Source organism: Suricata suricatta, chromosome 2 (genome assembly GCF_006229205.1).
Source record: "Suricata suricatta isolate VVHF042 chromosome 2, meerkat_22Aug2017_6uvM2_HiC, whole genome shotgun sequence".
Lineage (NCBI taxonomy): Eukaryota > Metazoa > Chordata > Mammalia > Carnivora > Herpestidae > Suricata > Suricata suricatta.
This window is the reverse complement of record NC_043701.1, coordinates 179366160-179386421: the sequence shown is the minus strand read 5'-3', so window position 1 is coordinate 179386421 and position 20262 is coordinate 179366160. Positions and strand designations below refer to the sequence as shown.

Sequence of the window (20262 nt, the reverse complement as noted above, 5' to 3'; positions counted from 1 at the left end):
CTCGGCGGGCGTGGACGCGGCGCATCCCGCCCCGGAGCGGTGGGCAGGGACGCGGCGCAGGAAGCGGGCAGCAGAGGGACGCTGGGGATGTGGCACGTCCGCCTGCCAGAGCGGGCGGAGCCCGGCCGGCCCTCGGCCCTCCAGGCCCCTGAGTCCGCGCCGCGGCCCCCCAACGCCCCGTGGTCTCCGCGCCTTTTGGCTGCGCACCTCCGGGTTTGCGAGAAGGAGGTGATGGGGCGCCGGCTCGTGGGGAGGAGGCTCCGGACGCCACAGGTACCCCGGGGTCCTGGGGTCGACCAGAAGGGTGCGTTCTGGGCGCGGGGAAACTGCTCAGTGAACGGTGGCTTTTGTAATGGGGCCGGGGTGGGGGTGGGGGGCGCTGATGGAGACTCTTGAAAAGGGTTCGAGTCCTCCCGGGCAGCGCCTGGGCCCTGCAGCCAACCTGCTTATCTCTCCCCTCCCCCAACGTCCTTTTCCCTCCAGCCTCTGTCTGAATAAAAAGTTACAGAAGTAGAGGCTTATCTTCAGCAACGTGCAGATTAATTGGATGGTGTCAAGGGATTGGGGCCAGGAGGGCTTTCGGCACGAAAACTTTACTCAGAGTTCCTTTGCCAGCAGTACTGAGCATCCATCAGTAACTACTGGCTGAATTCAGTGGGGCGCTTGTGCCTTTGGTCCTCCTTTTTTGTCACTGTAAACTCTTTTTGATTTCAGTTTTACCTCGTTGATAAGGTGATAAATTAAGGAGTGGGTTTGAAAGGAATCAGCTTGAAGAAATTACAGATCTTTAGTTTTCTCGGTTCTAGACTCATCGGGTTTGTAAAAGTTTGTGTAGGTTAACTAGTTTTCTCAGTTTAACCTGGAAGTGCCCTTTATGGAATCCAAATTCTTTATACCTTCGGTTTGAAATAAACAATAGACTTCTTTCATTAGAATGTCTTGGTTTCATTTGCAGAGAATCTAGTTCCAGGCTACGGAAAAGATCCAAGTATGAACATAGAGGTTTTTTTTTTTTTTTGAAGCTTTTTAAAAAGTTTTAATTTCAGTGTCGTTAAAATACAATATTCTGTCAATTTCAGGTGTACAATACGGTGATTCAACAGTTGCATCTGTTACTCCGAGCTCATCAATTTAATGTTTTTTGACATTTATTTATTATTGAGAAACAGAGACAGCCAGGAGGAGGGGAGAGGCAGACAGAGAAGGACACACAGAATCTGAAGCAGCTCCAGGCTCTGAGCTGTCAGCACAGAGCCTGATGCTGGGCTCGAACCCAACAAACTGCTAGATCATGACCTGAGCTGAAGCGGACACTCAACAGACTGAGCCACTCAGGCGCCCCAAGATAAATGTACTCTTTAAAAAAATTTTTTTTTAAATAATTTTTTTTAAATTTTTTATTTATTTTTATACAGAGAGAGACAGAGCATGAGAGGGGGAGGGGCAGAGAGAGGAGGAGACACAGAATCGGAAGCAGGCTCCAGGCTCTGAGCTGTCAGCACAGAGCCTGATGCGGGGCTCGAACCCAGGAACGTGAGATCTGACCTGAGCCGAAGTCGGAGGCTTAACCGACTGGGCCACCCAGGCACGCCAAGATAAATGTACTCTTAATCCTCTTCTGAAAGTAGAGTCTTTTAATAAAAATAAAATTTAAATAAAACGTATCAGTTTGGGTTTACAGTTTTTCTTGGTGTTCAAGATTAGTTTAACATCCCCCCCCAAAGCAGCATAACTTTAAAAGTAAAGCTAATTTATAACAAAAATTCTTGAAAAGGCATTTTTCCCCTGAAGTGCCTTATTTCTATTTTCCCATATACTCTGCCTTTCTTACATTCACTTGTGTGCATATTTTATGCCCTTTGCTGAGTTCTTGAGGACGGGCTGACTCCCATATTGTAATATGGAGAGGAACGGCCGAATTTGGGAGGTGTGTGGAGGGTGTGGTGAAGCCGAGCCAGTCCTTTTTCGATAGTAATGCCTCAGGTGTTTGCCCGTGACGCACTTGAGTTGAATTTTAGCCAGATTACGTACAAAAAAAAAAAACCCTCAAACTTTTGTTGGCAGAACTTTTAAAAAAGCCTGTATTTGTGAATGGTTACCTCAAGAAAAAGTAAATATTTGACCAGTATAGTAAAGCCAAATTTACTTCGCAAGTGGAATATTTTTAGTGGTTTTTTTGATGAGTTTCTGCTGGTTTTTCTTTTAGAGTAATTAAAACCCCCCTAGTATTTCATCGTTCATTGCTAAATTAACTTCAAAATGCAGGGGCACCTGGGTGGCTTAGTCGGTTAAGTGTCCGACTTTGGCACAGGTCATGATCTCACAGTCTGTGGGTTCAAGCCCGCGTCGGGCTCTGTGCTGACAGCTCAGAGCCGGGAGCCGGGAGCCTGCTTCAGATTCTGTGTCTCCCTCTCTCTCTGCCTCTCCCCAGCTCACTCTCTGTCTCTCTCTCAAAAATAAATAAAGATTAAAAACTTAGAAAACTTCAAAATGCAGCCTTTTATAGAAATTCTATTTTAGGTATGTGTTCAGGTAGACAGGATGGATTAGATGGAAAGGAGTGATAATAGCTTGAAGAAAGACTGAATTCTGTAGAGTACTGAGAACACTTCAGTGTTAAGATTTTTGCTGTTCGTAGCAATTTGCCGTTTTCTCCAGCCCCTGAGTGTGGACCTTGGTTAAATGCAGGACAACAGCCTGGCCTGGTCACAGTTATACATGTTATTTTGACTCTTGAAAGCCATTAAATCGATTAAGTGAACTTAAAAAGAAAGTTTTTATTTAAATTCCAGCTAACATACACTGTAATGTTAGTTTCAGGCATGGGGTTTAGTAATTCAGCGCTTCAACCCCCCAGGGCTCTTCACAAGCGCCCTCCTGCATCCCCATCACCTACTGAACCCCCCCTCCCCCCCACTCTGTTAATCATCGGTTCAGTTCTCTATGATTGAGTCCGTTTCTTGGGTTTCCTCTTTTCTCCCCACCAGGATCCTGTGTTTTGTTTCCTAAATTCCACATATGTATGAAATCATATGGTGATTGTCGGAAGTGAACTCTTGAAGGAAAAATAGTGCCTCCTGAAGACATCTTCGGGAATGCTGGTTTCTTCCTAGAGCTAGCCTCAACTCAGGGACGGGTGATCTTGTCTGCTCTCTGCCTGGCTTTGCTCTCTTTGCGGCCTTGACTCCTTCAGGAGGCCTACGTGTATTTAGGAATGACCTCACCGATTTGACAGACAAAGAATGCTAGTGGAATGTCCAAACCCAGGCTGGATTCTGTGGATGCAAAGTGAGATTTCAGATATGGTTACTGTTCTTTTAAGGAGACTACTGGGGTTGTAACAGGGGCCAGGCATGAAAACAAGTGTCCTAAAGTGGTAGGACCTGTGACAAAAACATGGCAAGGTTTCTGGGAGTCTTCAGCGGGATCTTATGTTGTAAATTCTACAAGGGAGCGGGAAAAAAAGCTAATGGGTATAGTATTTATGCATACTGCAGTTTTATACTGCAAAGTACAAAATCGCGCTACTTTTCTTGTCGTCTGTGTTTCTAATTTTTTATCAATAGAAAAATTTTGCCTTTTTTTTTTTTGGAGTTTAAAAAGGTACCATAGCACTGCTGATGTTTATCTTGTAGAAACTGTCAAATTCTGTTACGAATTTAAGGGAGGAAGGAACCGAGTGTCCATTCATGCAGGCCTGGCAGTTTAACTTTTTGTCATCTCGTCCTCAGTGGCTCAGCTAGAATTTAAATCCTGGTCTCCAGACCCTGTGGACTTTCTACCCTACTCTCCTGGTTTTCTAAGCCTTTGTGGAAGAGGAAATTACTGATATTGTCTATTTTTGATGAGCCCACCTTCAGTCTGTTCCAAAGTTTCTTGTATCGCGCCAGGCATAGTAGTAACTTGGCCACAGAAGGTTCTTTACTAGAAATATGTTTGATGATCTGGTTACGTCATCATACTTTCCACTGCAGGACTTTTCCCAGTTGAATATCCAGAGTTTATCTTTAAAAACTTTAAGGATGAGTATTAGCAATGTTTTGAATGTTACTGTTTTGTCAGTAAGTTGTAGTTATTTTTTTTTTAATAAGATTGTCTGAACTCTGCAGGTAAATGGATATTTTGTCCCGTTTCTGTTGCGAATTAGCTGAGTGAATAGTAGGAGACCATTGAATTTAGATAATTTCAAAGATTCCTTTCACTTGCATCACTGTATCATTCTGTTAATGAACTGAAAAAAGTTTTTTTTAAAGTTTATTTATTTTGAGAGAGAGAGAGTAGAGGAGGGGCAGAGAGAGAGGAAGAGAGAGAATCCCAAGTAGACCCTGCACCATCAGCATGGATGCCTGACACAGGGCTTGAACTAATAAACTGGGAGATCATGACCTGAGCTTTAACCAACTGAGGCACCCAGACGACCCTTAATGAACTTAAGACATGCCTTAAAATGAACATAAAACAGGACCCCGGCTGGCTCACCAATAGAACATGTGACTCTTGATATCAGAGTTGTGAGTTCAAGCCCCATGTTGGGTATAGAGCTAACTTAAAAAAAAGAAAGCGTGCTAGTTAAGAGAGTTTTTAGTTTTTTTTTTTTTTTTTAATACTTCACCTAGTTTAGTAGTGCGTCTCTGTCTGGTCCTACTCACAGAGCTGCAGAGTTTGATAGCAAAATCATTCTAGAGAATAGTTTTTATTTTAGAATTTGACCTTCCCCCTACATACAAATGAACTTTTAGACCTCACTTTATAATCCAGGCTGCACTTCCTCCGGAAAATGACCTCTGCTTCTCTCTTAACCACAGTTCGTTTTTTTTAGAGCTTCTCAGACCTATCTTTTCCCCTTAGGTTTGTTCTGCATGTTGCCTGAGCTTTCTCTTTAATGTGACAGTCTACGCAGGGACTCTGCTGCAGTTTTAATAACTTCCTTTTTCTTTTTTTCAAAATTTATTTTTATTTATTCTGAGAGAGAGAGAGAGAGAGAGAGAGAATTAATCCCAAGCAGCCTCTATGCTGTCAGTACAGAGCCCTATGCAGGGCTCGAACTCACAAACCGTGAGATCATGACCTGAGTTGAGGCCAAGAGTTGGACACTTCACTGAGCCCCCCCAGGCGTGTGTGTGTGTGTGTGAGAATAAGTATATGTGAATTGTACCTTATATAATTCATAAAGTATGTTATGTATGTGATTATATCGATCCATTCTCATATTGTTGACCATCTTTTATGCATGAATGTAGGATCTTATGAGTGAAATTACTGGTCTAAATCCAAGGCTATGATTATGACTATAATTCTTTTCAGATGGCGTTTCATTTAGAGTACCACCATGGAATTTTTTATTGCTGATTTGATCAAGTCAAAAATTGTGTGAAGTTTTTAGTTGGTCAGATAGAACATTAATTCTTACTGAGTAGAGCATAAAGAGGCCAAGAAGTAAAGTTAAAATCCATGTTTTAAACGTCACGGTAGTATTTTGAGGAAGTTCTATCTCGTTTTGCGTAGCTGGATCGTGCGTATTTGTGAACTGCTGTCTCCAGTCTGCTCGTTCCTGTATAGCTTCGTTATTGATACCTGCCCCCAAATAAAGCCTGGTGAGAGCTAGGGACCCTCTCCTTGGGAAAATGCGCTGATACGGGGGTGGGGGAAAAAGGAAAAAGAAAATGCACTTATGGATACAATTCTGCATTTTATTTCAGGAGTCTCGGATCCTCTAAGACTGTCGCTGGATCTCAGATCACAAATCTGCATTCTAATTTGAACTGTGGGAAGAAAGGATAGTTGGTGAGTCCTGGCGTGCCGGGTTTTGTTCAGTAGTTGCAAATTCCTGAGCACACTGGATTTACCAGGTCATGCCAAGTTGAAAGGGAAGCCAAGCCCCAAGTGTTAAATTTTTGCTAATCTGGCAGTTCAAGTAGAGTTCTGTGGGATTGTGTGATTTGACTTGTCATTCACGGAGCTCTGTCTAAACATGAGTTACCTAGTCTTTAAAACAAAATAAATATAGACATCCTAAGTATGCTTAGTCTTTGGGAACTTTCTACTAGTTTTGAAATTATCTTTTTTTCTTTTTAAATGTTTTACTTATTTTTGGGAGAGAGTGGGAGGGAGCGAGCGAGTACAAGCGCAGGAGGGACAGAGCGAGGGAGAGAGAATCCCGAGGAGGCTCTGCGCCATCAGTGTGGAGTCCACTGCAGGGCTCCACCCCACGAGCCATGAGATCATGACCTGAGCGGAATCAAGAATCAGACGCTTAACTGACTGAGCCCCCAGGCGCTCCAATCTTGAAATTATCTTTAAAATAATTCCCGCCCCCCAACATAATTACTATGCATTTCCTCCAATTTCCCTTTTCTTTTTAGCTTCTTCCATAGCTTGATCTCTGCTTCATGGTTTCCGAGGGCTGCTAACGCACAGGCACGCACGGAGCCGTCGGGCTGCTTTCAGGGCTGGCCGGGACGGAGGAGGGGCAGCGGGACTCACGTACATAAATAGGTGGTGAGGAAACGGCAGTTTGCTCAGTGATGTTGAGGTTTTGTTTCCAAAACTCTTAGCTCCTTGCATTTGTTCTCTAGTTCCTGATGACCTTTCTCTCTTTAAATCCTTGCCTTGATGGGCAAGGATTTGGGGGTAAGTTTTATGGAAGCACCCATCCTGGCAGAGTAGACTTTCTCTTGGGAATTGCCTGTTTCCATCTGTGTGTGTGTGAGAATAGGTATATATGATATGTATCTTATATAATTCATAAGTATATAATATTTAATATATATGTTTTGGTTTGTTCATCTTAAAGCTCTTCAAGTCTTCAAGTGTTATTTATTATAAATTACTAAATGATTTTTTTCTCCCAGTCTTTTTGCCTTTAACCTTTGTTTATGATAATTTTGACCTATAGAAATTGTAGATATTTGTGGCTCAGTAACAGATTTTATATTTTGCAGTTTCTGTCTTTGGTGTTATACTTAAAACACGCTTCCCTTCCCCCCAAGAAATCACTTTTTCCTCCTCACGTCTATTCTTTTTCCTTTTGGATGGTCACCATTATCTTTATAGAAACCAGATTCTTTCTCAGTGTCTCCACTCCTTACACACAGGGACGGAGTCTGTAGGCGAGGGATTTCTCAGCCCGCCGTCACCCATGACATGAGGACTCCTGGGCAGGCTGCTGGCTTATCCGATGTCTCCTTACGGGGGAATCTGTGTCCATCTGAAAGGATCCAGCCCCCCAGCAGTGCCTTTTTTTTTTTAAAAATTAAAAAAATTTTTTAATGTTAATTTTATTTTTGAGAGAGAGAGAGAGAGAGACAGAGCGCAGGCAGGGGAGGGGCAGAGAGAGAGGCAGACACAGAATGTGAAGACAGGCTCCAGGCACTGAGCTGTCAGCACAGAGCCCAATGCGGGGCTCGAACTCACCAACCGCGAGATCATGCCTTGAGCCAAAGTCAGATGCTTATCGGACGGAGTCCGCCAGGCGCCACTCTCTCATTGTCTTATGCTTTGGTGACTGTGGTAAATGCTCAGCGTGTGATGAGCCCACGCACAGGGCCTCCGGGAAGACTCTTCCTCTCACTGCCTTCTCTCCTCCTCGGACAGGTGGGTGGCACCCTTCCCGGAAAGGCACGATGTTTTCCAGACTAGCTCATCTGCAGACCGTTGCTGTGCTTCGTCGTGGAATTCACTCTTCAGTGGCTTCTGCTACGTCTGTTGCGACCAAAAAGACAATCCAAGGCCCTCCATCTTCTGATTACATTTTTGAGCGAGAATCTAAATATGGTGCACACAATTATCATCCTTTACCTGTAGCCCTGGAGAGGGGAAAAGGTACATTTTGAATGAATCCAACTCCCCCGTCCCTTTCACTTGAACCCTTTTGTAAAAATTGCTTTTAAACGTTCCCAGGATTCATTTTCCCACATGCTTTTAATTTCTGTATTACAGATCTAGTTAATTCAGCATTTACTGAGTGCTTGTCGTGGTAGGTGCTGAGCTTAGTCACTATTTGCTCTTTGACACGATGGGCCTGGCCAGGAGAGACTGGAAGGCACATAAGCAAATACTAGAATTTTCTTTTACTCTTTTCCCAGATTTCTCAAGTGCTCACATGTGACCACCTTTGCTTTATCTTCTCTTTCTCTCCGCACACGCTACACGTGCAGACATGTGCTGCTTCTTTATACTTAAATACTTTGTGTGGCTTTCCTGAAACACAGGACCTTGTCTTACATAATGGTAGTGTCATGACCAAGATTGGGAACTTAACACGGATACAGCAGCATTTTCTAATCCACGGACCGGATTCAGATTCCATTGTTGTCTTAGAGCAAAAGGAAGATCTCCCATCAGGGGTTATGTTCAGTTTCCAGGTCTGTGTAGTTTTCTTTAATCCAGAACGGTTTTCAGTCTTTGTTCCCTTGACCTTGACGTTTCTGAAGAGTCCAGGTCAGTAATTCTGTAGTGTGAACCGCAGTGTGGAGTTGGCTGGTAAGGTAGAGTCTGCCAGCCTTCACTGCAAAGTCAGTGTTTTTCCCTTTTAAATGTCTTGTGGGGACATGATTTGAGACTCTGCAAACTTTCACTCACACTTTTGGCATCCATTAATTATTCTCTGCCTGACTAAATGATTACTGTTAGTTGCCAAGTGATGATTTAATCCACATTTTGAAATAACAGCCTTAACTTAATAAAACCAAAATTTATTACTTAGCTTTGGGCCAGAAGATGATGTATGAGTATTAAACCTTTTTATCAGCTGCTGTATTTTATTTGAGACCTGCAGTATAATCTAGATTTTGAACAATCTATATAACAAATTTGGAAACAGTTCGGTTTATAAAAATACTCTTTGAGTAGCAGGTTGTGGACTGTGGAATCTGAGTGCCTCAGGGTCAAGTTCTGGTTCATGTGTGCCAGCTTGGGCTAGTTCCACATCTCAGCGTCGCTTGCTATAGGTTTGAAATGTAGGGTGGTGACACTCATGGGGGCCGAACGGTAACAGTACATTGACTACGTGGTAAAAGTTAGCTGGCAAGCCACCCGGTATGTTTTAGTATCTATAGTTAAGCTAAAAAAATTTTTTAATGTATATAACTTAAAATTTTCCATTTTGTTTTATTTGTTTTTAGTATTTATTTGAGAGAGAGAGATACAGAGAGACAGACAGACTAAGACAGAGTCTGAAGCAGGCTCCAGACTCTGAGCTGTCAGCACACAGCCTGATGCAGGGCTCAAACTCAAGAGCTGTCAGATCCCGACCTGAGCTGAAGTCAGAGGCTTAACTGATTGAGCCACCCAGGAGCCCTTCATTTTATTTTATTTTAGTTAAAAAAAGTTTTTATTTTAAATGCTTGTTTATTTTTGAGAGAGAGTGAGAGCGAGAGAGCAAGTGAGTGCAAGCAGGGGAGGGGCAGACAGAGAGGAGAACAGAGGATCTGAAGCAGGCTCTGCACTGATAGCCCAGAGCCGGGTGCGGGGCCTGAACTCACAAACTCTGAGATCATGACCTCAGCTGAAACCAAGAGTCGGATGCTTAACCGGCTGAGCCACCATGTGCTCCTAAAATATTATAGTGCTTTTTTTTTAAGTTTATCTGTTTTGAGAGAGAGTGTGTGAGTGGAGGGGGAGGGGCAGAGAGAGAATCTCAGGAAGGCCCCGCAGTCAGTGCAGAGCCCGATGTGGGGCTCAACCCCAAACCACGAGTTCATGACCTGAGCCAAAATCAAGAGTTGGACACGTAAGCGACTGAGCCACCCAGGCACCCCTTGTATATCTTTTTTGGATAAATGTCTATTCATGTTCTTTGCCCATTTTTGAATTGGGTTGTTGGATACTAGATCCTTCTCAGTTAGATATATGATTTGAAAATATATATTCCCATTCTCTCGGTGGTTACAGTCAACTAATCAGGATTTTTAGGTTATGTATAACTTCTGCTTAAAATTCCAAACCCCGGTTTTCTAGGAGTAAAGGTTTCACTCTACAGTTTATACACTTTTTCCCATTATAGTGTTCCTGTTAAATGTGTAGTTTCAAGCTGGACAGATAAAGTGTACTTCCTTGTACACCAGATTGTTCGTAACCAACTTAGGATGCATGAGCTAGTTCCTGTCTTCACCACCTTTCTGTATTAACTCGAGTTCATGAGTAAGTGTTCAGAAGGCTTGCCAGCAGTCTTCATCTTTGAACTTGCTGTAATTTAGTGATTTTCTAAAATAACTCCCTTTGTGTGTTTAGGTATTCACGTATGGGATGTAGAAGGCAGGAAATATTTTGACTTCCTGAGTGCTTACAGCGCTGTCAACCAAGGACATTGCCATCCCAAGATTGTGAGTGCCCTGAAAAGTCAAGCAGACAAACTGACCTTAACGTCTAGGGCTTTCTATAATAACGTGCTCGGAGAGTACGAAGAGTATGTGACGAAACTTTTCAATTACCACAAGGTGCTTCCTATGAATACAGGTAAAGTATTTCTTTTTCTTTTCATTAAATATCCAAGAAAGTCATCTTACTACTTTTTGATACTTTAAAAATATTTTTTTTAATTGAAAAAATTTTTCTCTTGATAGGAGTGGAGGCTGGGGAGACCGCCTGCAAACTTGCCCGTAGGTGGGGCTACACCGTTAAGGGCATTCCAAAATACCAGGCGAAGGTGGTTTTTGCAGGTATGTGAAATTCAGCCTTGGCCTCCGCGACATCCCCGTATGACGCCGCCGCCGTTTTAATTTCCTGATAGAAGGTTTGTCCTGCGTTTACCTCGTCCACGAGACACTGTTTGTTGAATGTTTCATACAAACTGAGAGTTTTTTTTCTTTTGGGATTATGTCCAAATATTTCTACGTAAATGGGATTTTTCTCTGCTAAGTAACTTCCTATTCCTCACTCCCTAAAGTGAGTGCCTATATGATTTATTTATTTCTCATCTGGTTATCTGATATTTTTCTTTTCATTTTTCTTTTTTCTTGTTTGAGGGAGAGAGACTGAGCATGTGCTGGGGGCGGGGGGCGGTGGTGCAGAGAGCGAGGGAGACACAGAATCGGAAGCAGGCTCCAGGCTCTGACCTGTGAGCACAGAGCCCGATGCGGGGCTCGAACCCAGGAACTGTGAGATCATGACCTGAGCCGAAGTTGGACGTCTGACCAGCTGAGCCCCCCAGGAGCCCCATGCTTCTCTGATTTTTTTTCCTAGTTTTCTCTGTAATTAGATGGTCTTACTGGTAAGGCATTGTTGTCAGGCTGTTGAGGTTGCTTATGTTAGAGCGGCCATGTCCTCGGTGTGGCAGGGAGTTTGGATCTTAGTATTTGATGCCTTGTTGTATCGTGTCCTCGGAAGCTGGTGGAAGAGAGGACTGGAGTTGCCCTGGATAGAGTTCTGGGAGCGGCTGACGGGAATGGCTTCTATACTGAATACTGATTCAGACGATGTGAACTGCCCCTCCTCTCCTCCACCCCTACCCCATACTGGCATCTTATTTGTTCAGTTAAAGTTTGCTTCTACTTCTGGACATACAAAAAGGTGTATGTAATTAATGTACACAACTTGACGAGCTTGGAGAACGGTGTGGGCCCGTGAGAGCAGCACCATGGTCTATTCCACTAACCTCTCCATCACTGCCAGAAGTTTCCTTCTGCCTCCCTACTTACTATTATTGTTGTTAATGTTTATTTTATTTTTGAGAGAGAGAGACAGAGGGTGAGTGGGGGGAGGGGCGGAGAGCGAGGGAGACAGAACCGAAGCAGGCCCCAGGCTCTGAGCTCAGAGTCACAAACTGAGAGGTCATGACCTGAGCCGAAGTCAGACGCTCAACCTGCTGAGCCACCCAGGTGCCACCCCTGCTTATTTATTATTATTAGTTTTACTTTTTGCTCATTTGTTAAAAATTGAAGTATAATTAATGTACATGTTCTGTTAGTTAGATTAGGCTAATATAGTGACTCAGCAATTCTGTGCGTTACTCGATGCTCATCGAGTAAGTGTACCCCCCACCCCTGTATCTGTTTCACCCCCCCACCTCCTCTCTAGTAACCACTGGTTTGTCCTCTGTATGATTTTTTAAGGCTTTGATTTTAATTTTTAAAAACATAAAGTCTGGGTAAATTTGTCACTACACGTGGTCAAAGTTCATTCTGTGCTAGTCGGAATTGTTAAAGACTCCGATGGCCAGGCATAGTTGGTGTTTGGGGTGACATCACTGTTCCCGAGGAAGAACAGCTCTGCTCAGCTCTGGGACTTGGCATTATGGGATCTTGTGCTGTGGCTGTAGGGCAGCAAACGACAGGGCATCCCTGCTGGCCATCCTTCCTACAGTCTCTAACGTGTTAGCCAACGGTACAAAGGTGTTTTCACCTGAGTGCTGAAGCCAGCTGGTGAGTCAGTGCGGTAGAGGGACGAGAAGGCTGTCCCAGCTGAAAGCGTCCCCAGGGGCAGGTCCCCTGCCCCTGCAGAGTGATTCACAGAGGAGGAGACTCCTGAGCTGGCCTGGAGGAGAGCGGTTAGGCTCCTGGTCTGACGGGTGCCTTTTCTCTCTCTCTCTCTTTTTTTAATGTTTAGTTTTGAGAGAGTAAGACAGAGTGCAAGTGGGGAAAGGGCAGAGAGCCAGGGAGAAAGAATCCAAAGCAGGCTTCAGCTCCTAGCTGTCAGCACAGAGCCCAGCACGGGGCTCGAACTCGTGAACCTTGAGATCATGACCTGAGCCCAAGTCGGCCTCCCAACCAACTGAGCCCTCCAGGTGCCCCTGGTGCCTCTTCGCTTAAATAAGCCTGGTCAGATCCGTGCGCCAGTGCTGGTGGACGAGTGGGGATCGCCTGTAGGTGAGAGAGCCTTTGTAGGAGTCGAGTTTAGAGATACTTTGAAGCCAAAATACAGTAATTTGGTACTGGGTTAAATTGAGTTGGCGCTGGTAGAGGTGGTAGAAAGATGTTAAAAAGCAAAAAAAAAACCACAAAAAACCGGAGCATCTGGGCAATTCAGTCAGTTGAGCATCTGATCTTGATTCAGGACATGAACTGTCAGTTCGTGAGTTCAAGGCTGCTTTGGGCCCTCTGTCGCCCCACCCCCACGTCTCTGTCCCTTCCTTGCTTACGCACTCTCTCTCTCAAAAATAAATGAAACATTAGAACACAAGTAGGAGGACACCCAAGCGTCACTGTGATTCTGCACCGTCTCTTTCCCAGCTTGGATTTAGCCCGGTTGACATTGTCCCATGCATTTACGGAGGCTGCTTGCGGGCAGGGGGCTCGTCAGTCATGATGGCCACTGTGTCCCCAGCCCTTAGCACAGTGCCTGACCTAAACTGCAGGCCGCAAATTTATTAATGGAATAAATTAATGGGTAAAAAGATGTTCATGAACAAAGGCCGATGTCAGTCACTTAGCTCATAAAGGATCATAATACCAAGGAAGGCAGAATTGAAAGTGATTAGATCGCCTGAAGATGTTTTCTGCAAATGAAATTTAAAATTCGTTCTGCAGTATTGGGGCTTTAAAAGGGATGTACTTATTCTCCAAAGAGGATATTCTTTTTCTCCTGTCACTAACATAAATGCACAAAGTCTAGAAAAATGTATCAAATGCCTCAGTTGTTAGGCTTTGGGATTACTGAAAGCGAAGACCCGTGTTTGTCCTCAGGGTCTGTAGTTTGCAGTTCGGGAGGTTCAGGGGAGGAGGGCCTGAAGTAGCCACCGCAAGGCCAGGCCTCGGTGGTCCTATGAGACACGGTGTTCAGTGTCAGGTTTTATTTTAACAAATGAAAGCTCCCTGGAGCCTCTCTAAAGCAAACCTACATTGTTTTTAGAAAAATCAGACTTCTTAAGGTAATTTTTGGGGGGAGTACTTATTAAATTTGGGATTTTGCTTGAAATCATCTCTGTTTATTTCTCCTTTCCAGCTGGGAACTTTTGGGGTAGGACACTGTCTGCTATCTCCAGTTCCACGGACCCGACCAGTTACGAAGGTTTTGGACCGTTTATGCCAGGGTTTGAAATCATTCCGTATAATGACCTGCCCGCCCTTGAGGTACTGCCCGAGCGCCGCGGCGCTCCCGCGCAGAGTACATAGAAACGACGCTTGTTGGACATGTGACTCAAACATAGATATGTGACTGCAGTGAGCACCTAACTTAACCTGCGTCCAGGTTCCAGACTTGTCTCTGTAGTGGTCAGTTCGTTTCCAGCGTGGGGAAGTTGGGTGCCCTGGCCTAACCCTGAGAACCAGCTAAGTGCTGTTTGGGTCCGGCATTCGTAACTTGGAGAGTATGCGTTTAATCACTTCCTCAGATAAGATGACTCCGTTTTCAGCTAGCTGCTTCACATTATGAGAGGAGGGGCGCCCGGCTGGCTTAGTGGGTGGAGCATGCAGTCCTGATCCTCTGGGCTTGAGTCTGAGCCCCACGTCGGGTGTACAGATTACTTAAAAAAATAAGTAAATAAAATGATGAGTAGATGACTTGTAAAATAAAAAGGTTCACTGAAATATTTAAAACTAATGTCTTTAATCTTTAAAACGAATTCACTGAAATTAATTTAAAATAAATGTCTTAGTTTTTATAGTACATTTAACTCTGTATCAGAAAATATAGGATAGAGTTGCTTAGAGCATTAAGTATTTGGAGCTTTTGGTAATTGAATGTCAGAAATGTTACTACTTTGAAGTCAGTGTATAAGTTAGTGTAAAGACTTAATTTGCATACTTAACATAAAAATACATGCAGCTGTTTTCAGATTTCCAAATAGGTTAAAAAGGAAGTTACTAAAGCACATCCGTATTCTTTTGCAGCGCGCTCTTCAGGACGCCAACGTCGCCGCGTTCATGGTGGAACCAATTCAGGGCGAGGCGGGCGTGGTCGTCCCCGACCCCGGCTACATGATGGGTGTGCGGGAGCTCTGCACCCAGCACCAGGTTGTGCACCCAGCGCCCACCTGCCTCGCTCAGGGCAGGGCTGGGCTGGGGGCAGGGGACCTCGCTCTGAAGCCCTCTAGGGCTCCCCGCCCATGGCCGGCCCGGAAGCCGACTCTTTACTGGCCATGCCAGGGCCCAGGCAGAGCCGCAGACTCCCTGGCCCCAACGGCGGCTCCTTCTGGGCACGCCGGCGGCCTGTGCTGTGCTCCTCCCCGGGCCCTTGGTCGTGTCCCTCTTCTCTTCTCACCACGCTAGCACAGACTTAAGGAAATACTAAATAACTGTTTGGAAGAATGAATTAAGTTTTCTCCAGAGATTAGTTCTGTCCCCCTCCGCCCCAAAGTGCCCGCTTTCTACTATGCAGCAGAACGGGCCCTTGGGGAGAGCGGCCTGACACAGGAGACGATTGCTCGTCTCCAGGCTTTTCACAGGATGGGGTTGAAGTTATGTCGGTAATTAAAGACGTATCCACTTACCTGAGGGCACGTCACAACGACAGATCTGTGTGGGGAAACGAAGGAGATCACGTCTTCCCTATGGAAACAAATCGATAATATATTATGTTGTTTTCCAATAGGTGCTGTTTATTGCTGATGAAATACAGACAGGATTGGCCAGAACTGGTAGGTGGCTGGCTGTCGATCATGACGGCGTCAGACCTGATATAGTCCTTCTTGGAAAGGCGCTTTCCGGCGGCTTATACCCTGTGAGTTGTGTCCTCTGCCTCTCTTACTATTCCTTACTCTTGTGACATCTGTCCTTAAGATACTTTTACGTCAGCCAGTGGTGACAGTAACGCCTGTCCCTGGGTTTGGTTACCCTCCGTGTGCGCCAGGCCACCCGGCACACATGATAAAAACAGTCCGAGTCCCACAGGTTGACCCACTTAGTTAAGTTCCGCTGCAGAGTTGAGTGTGCCTCGGAATTTGCTATGGTCTTTCTTTCAGATAGAAATATTATACCCCAGAAGTTCTCCTGGAGACCCCTAGGGCTTTTTTCCCATTGTTCCGAAATCTAGCATTACTAATGGTCTAAAACTGTGACTGATTAATATGGAGGTTGGGAAAAAATGGATGTTTTGTCCTTAAGTTTGCCATGTAGAGCCGGTAATTGGTACTGGATTGAAGGTGAAGGGCTCTGAACGTAGCTCAGAACACTGTCGTGTAAGCCGTTAAAGCAAGCATCTTACCGTGAAAGTGGAAAGACTTCTGAATTACACTGTTGCAGAAACCGCTCTTGCTCTGTGCCATTGGAGTGCCCTGACGCGCTCACGCTGTGCTTAGGGTATCGCCACGTTGGCATCGCTTGTTACAAGGAAAGAGGCGTAGCTCTTGTTTGGGGCTGCTTTCTGTCCACTTTCATATCTGCTTCATAGGTGCTTGTATTCCTGCCGTGCTGAGAACAGGAGTAGTTGGTCTGGGAAATGACTCGGTCGGTACTGAATTCTGTCTCTCAGGTGTCGGCAGTGTTGTGTGACGACGAGGTCATGCTGACCATTAAACCAGGAGAGCACGGGTCCACCTACGGGGGCAATCCGCTGGGCTGCCGCGTGGCCATCGCGGCCCTGGAGGTGAGGGCTGGTCAGGCGGGCGGCATCCGTTTGTGGAGGTCGTGTCCAAGTGGCCCGTCGGTGTGACGTGTCATACATAAGGTTGCCAAGTATTACAGAGCATGGAGTGCAGAGGAAGGGTTATAGGGGCGAGGCGCTCAGTCATTTCCCCGCGGGGTCGTGGACGGGGAGCCTCTGAGTCGCAGTCCCCTGGGGCTTTGGGCCCGTAGGCCCTGGGTGGCTTTGCAGAGCCCTTGCCTGGCCTGCAAGGTTGATTGACTGACTGTAGATTTGACCACTTTTTGACTTCTTCCTTATGTGCCTGTTACAGGCGTAAAATTATGTGATCTCTAAGGACAGACTTTTTTTTTCTTTATGTTTTTTATTTATTTTTGAGAGAGAGAGAGAGAGACAGCGTGAGCAGGGAGGGTCAGAGAGAGAGACACACAGAATCCGAAGCAGGCTTCAGGCTCTGAGCTAGCTGTGAGCACAGAGCCCGATGTGGGGCTCGAACCCACAAACCGTGTGATCATGACCTGAGCCGAAGCCGGATGCTTAACCTCCTGAGCCACCCAGGCGCCCCAAGGATGGACTTTTTAGGGCAAAAAGAAAATTAAAAATTAAAGTATACTTAGTCTGTTGATTTATTCAACTAATAAGAAAAGATACCAGTCAGTTGCATTAAACAAATTTTATTTCTTATTTTGCCATAAAATCAGAGTTACGGATTCATGACTAAAGCAAGGCTCTATCTGAGCTTGTAAATGTTTAATTAGCTATTAAACCAGCATAGGCTTTGGAAAATAGAAATGAAAGTTAAGTTAGCCTGGTCTTTCTCTGATCGTGCTCTTCCTTTGCTGAGAGTCCATATTCTCTTCTAAAGAACAACATAAAACGTAATCTTAACATTTGTGAAATTTCTGTCCAAACACAGGTTTTGGAAGAGGAAAACCTTGCTGAAAATGCAGAAAAAATGGGTATCCTCCTGAGGAACGAGCTCATGAAGTTGCCGTCGGACATTGTAACCGCTGTCAGGGGCAAAGGATTATTAAATGCTATTGTCATTCGAGAAACCAAAGGTACGGACACAAACATCTTACTCAAGATGTGACTTGCATAGGAGGAAAAAAATGCGTGGGATTTTGTCTGGTTGCTGGGCTCCCCTGTTTGAGTTCGTGGGCCAGGTGTGTTAGGCAGAGTGTCACCTGCTTAATGTTAGCGGCTTTGGGATGAGAGCCCTTTCCTATAGGAGGGATTTAACTGCTTTGACCTGTTTTTGTTCCCTTATGTCATTTGCTATTCTGCCTTGGGTTGGTTCTTTTTTTTATTTTAATGTTTATTTTTGAGAGAGAGAGAGAGAGAGAGACAGAATATGAATGGGGGAGGGGCAGAGAGAGAGGGAGACACAGAATCGGAGCAGGCTCTGAGCTGCCAGCACACAGCCTGACTTAGGGCTCAAACTCTTGAACCCTGAGATCATGACCTGAGCCGAGTCGGAAGCTTACCTGACTGAGCCCCCCAGGCGCCCCGAGCCTCGGGTTAGTTCTGCAGTACTTGGAGACTTCCAGTTCCTTTCTGTTTGTCTGTACCAAGCACTTTCCTGGAAGGTTTCCTCTTTGCTATTTCCCCGCCCCGCTCCCATACTTTGTGCTTCAGTAAAGGTAGCAGGAGCAGCAGTAATGACCGTGACAATGATGATGGTGATAAACTAGCCCCCACGGCCACCTAACTGAATGTGTGGTGTCTCACTGGCAATAGCCCTCAGAGGCTCCTTGCTGGAGCCTCCTGTGCTCCCCCTTCCTTTTAAAGCGGTGATCCCAGCCGTGGTAACAGCTTAGAATCACCCGAGGAGCTGTTAAAGAATGAAGTCAAGGTTACCTCCCTGCGGAATGCGTAGCCTTGGGGGGGGGGGCGGGGTTGGCTAGTGTTCATTCCCTGCCATTAACTCCCCTGTGTCCCACCCACATTCCTTTTGCATTGGTTCCTCGTACTTAGTACAAGAGCCTTTGGCACAGAACTTTTTTTGCTTGGTCTTTTTCATTTTTGAAAACCCAACAAAACCTGTGTGTCTAATCACACAACTCAAGCGTAGTTACGCACTTGTTGAGAAATAACTTCATTCTTAAGAATTAGAGCAAAGCAAGCTTGCAAGTCCACGCCGTCTCTCGTTAGCGGGCCCGCGTGCCGGGTTCCGCCAGGCGGCGTGCTAACGTCTGTCCGTCCTTGATCAGCATGCGCGCTTGGCCGTTTTCCTCTAGATTACGATGCGTGGAAGGTGTGCCTGCGGCTCCGAGATAACGGGCTTCTGGCCAAGCCTACCCACGGCGACATCATCAGGTTTGCACCCCCGCTTGTGATCAAGGAGGATGAAATTCAGGAGTCCGTGGAAATCATCACCAAGACCATCCTGTCTTTCTGAGGGTGTGATGGTCCCGTGCCGCCCGGGGCCACTGGAGAGGGCCGTCCCACACGTCCTGTCCGGTCCGCGCTTCCCGAGGGCACGCTCCACTCCCCGGGGGCTTTGAGGACTTTTCTCTTCGTACGCTTGTTTTTCCAGTCCATGCATAACAGAACGACGTTCATAAACACGAGGTCTGTCATGTAACAGGACTAAGAACGTACTGGCATCTAGATGCGAGTAAGTTAGTGTGCGCGTGTGCCTGCGGAGGTGAAACACATCTATATAGAGGGCCTCTTAATCAAGCCCTTCAGTATAATTTATATGTTTTTATAGTTTCCTTGCCGATACAAATGTTTTATATTTGAAAAAGCTATACGGGGTATTACATGGAAGACTTGCTTAACCTTAAAAAGTTAAATCTCAATCCTTGAGTTCTGGGAAGGTTTAATGGTTAAGCTTATATAAAATACTGGATTCAAGAAAACTTCATATTGGCCAACACCAAGATGTACCCTGTGAACGTCACTTTTAACTAAGAATTAATAATGTTTAACATTCCCAAATTATGTTTTAAGTGATACAATTTTATTTTCAGCTCTTCTTCAGTAGATTTACAGCACAGCTTGTATCTAAAGCGTGTGGCGTGGGACGGGGGCGTGTTGCCCAGGCCTGTCCCTCACGCCCCGAAGCAGTAAGCGCCTCCGGAGCACTCCCCCTCGCTGCGTTTCCTGTGTTTTCTAAGAGCATTTCAGCTTCCTGGGTGATATCTAGAAACGTTTAGAAATTATTAAAAGAAAGTCTTTTGTTATATTCCTTTTTCTTCTTTCAAAATAATTGTGTTTCCTGTGCTGATGTGCTGGTATTCACCATTTTTATTAAAGGATCCTTATGAAGCATGCACGGAACTTGTTTTCTTTCTTTTTCCCCCTTGAACATAGTATTTTGGATGCTTTTGTAGGCCTGTAATTATAAGTTTATTCCATTCTGTGATGCCTCATGCGGATATATTATAATTTCATATTGGGGAACATTTGGGTTGTTTACAGTTTTTCACTCTAAACAAAGTTTGTTGTGGCTGCTTTATGTTTATACAGTTTGTGTTTTTGGAGTAGGTCTCTAGAGGTGGATTGCTGGGTCAAAGGGAACAAACCTTTATTTTCATTTTCTTTAAGGTTTTATTTTTAAGTAATCTCTAACCCGGCGTGGGCTGAACCTACAACCTCAAGACTGAGAATCACGCTCTCTACCAACTGAGCCGGCCAGGCGCCCTGACGATGAACTTTTATCTAAAAAAATTTTTTTTTTAACATTTATTTATTTTTGAGACAGAGAGACCGAGTGTGAGTAGGGAGGAGCAGGGCGGGGGGGGGAGACAGAATCCGAAGCAGGCTCCAGGCTCTGAGCTGTCAGGACAGAGCCCGACC

At 45.2% G+C, this 20262-nt stretch overlaps 1 protein-coding gene and 1 long non-coding RNA gene across 4 annotated transcripts in view; one reads left to right on the top strand and one right to left on the bottom strand.

The window, feature by feature from the left end:
- Positions 1 to 19738, top strand: part of OAT (ornithine aminotransferase) — a 20081-nt gene extending 343 nt beyond the window's left edge. Inside the window, exons 1-12 of one of the 3 annotated variants that reach the window (XM_029932748.1) lie at positions 3270 to 3288; positions 5506 to 5594; positions 5700 to 5784; positions 7594 to 7821; positions 10231 to 10455; positions 10563 to 10658; positions 13879 to 14006; positions 14766 to 14888; positions 15466 to 15594; positions 16345 to 16458; positions 17372 to 17516; positions 18696 to 19738. In XM_029932748.1, the coding sequence (XP_029788608.1) occupies positions 7623 to 7821; positions 10231 to 10455; positions 10563 to 10658; positions 13879 to 14006; positions 14766 to 14888; positions 15466 to 15594; positions 16345 to 16458; positions 17372 to 17516; positions 18696 to 18856 (1320 nt within the window). In that variant the 5' untranslated portion in view covers positions 3270 to 3288; positions 5506 to 5594; positions 5700 to 5784; positions 7594 to 7622 and the 3' untranslated portion in view covers positions 18857 to 19738. Of the gene's footprint in view, positions 1 to 3269; positions 3289 to 5505; positions 5595 to 5699; positions 5785 to 7593; positions 7822 to 10230; positions 10456 to 10562; positions 10659 to 13878; positions 14007 to 14765; positions 14889 to 15465; positions 15595 to 16344; positions 16459 to 17371; positions 17517 to 18695 lie in introns of those variants that run through there. The other 2 variants (XM_029932747.1, XM_029932746.1) reach the window with 2 other exon arrangements.
- On the bottom strand, positions 14244 to 18280 carry LOC115285973. Its single transcript, XR_003905784.1, has 3 exons — positions 17943 to 18280; positions 15365 to 15422; positions 14244 to 14398 (listed from the first exon to the last, which is right to left on the bottom strand). It is a non-coding gene; the product is annotated as an uncharacterized LOC115285973 (long non-coding RNA).
- Positions 19739 to 20262: the final 524 nt, after the last annotated feature.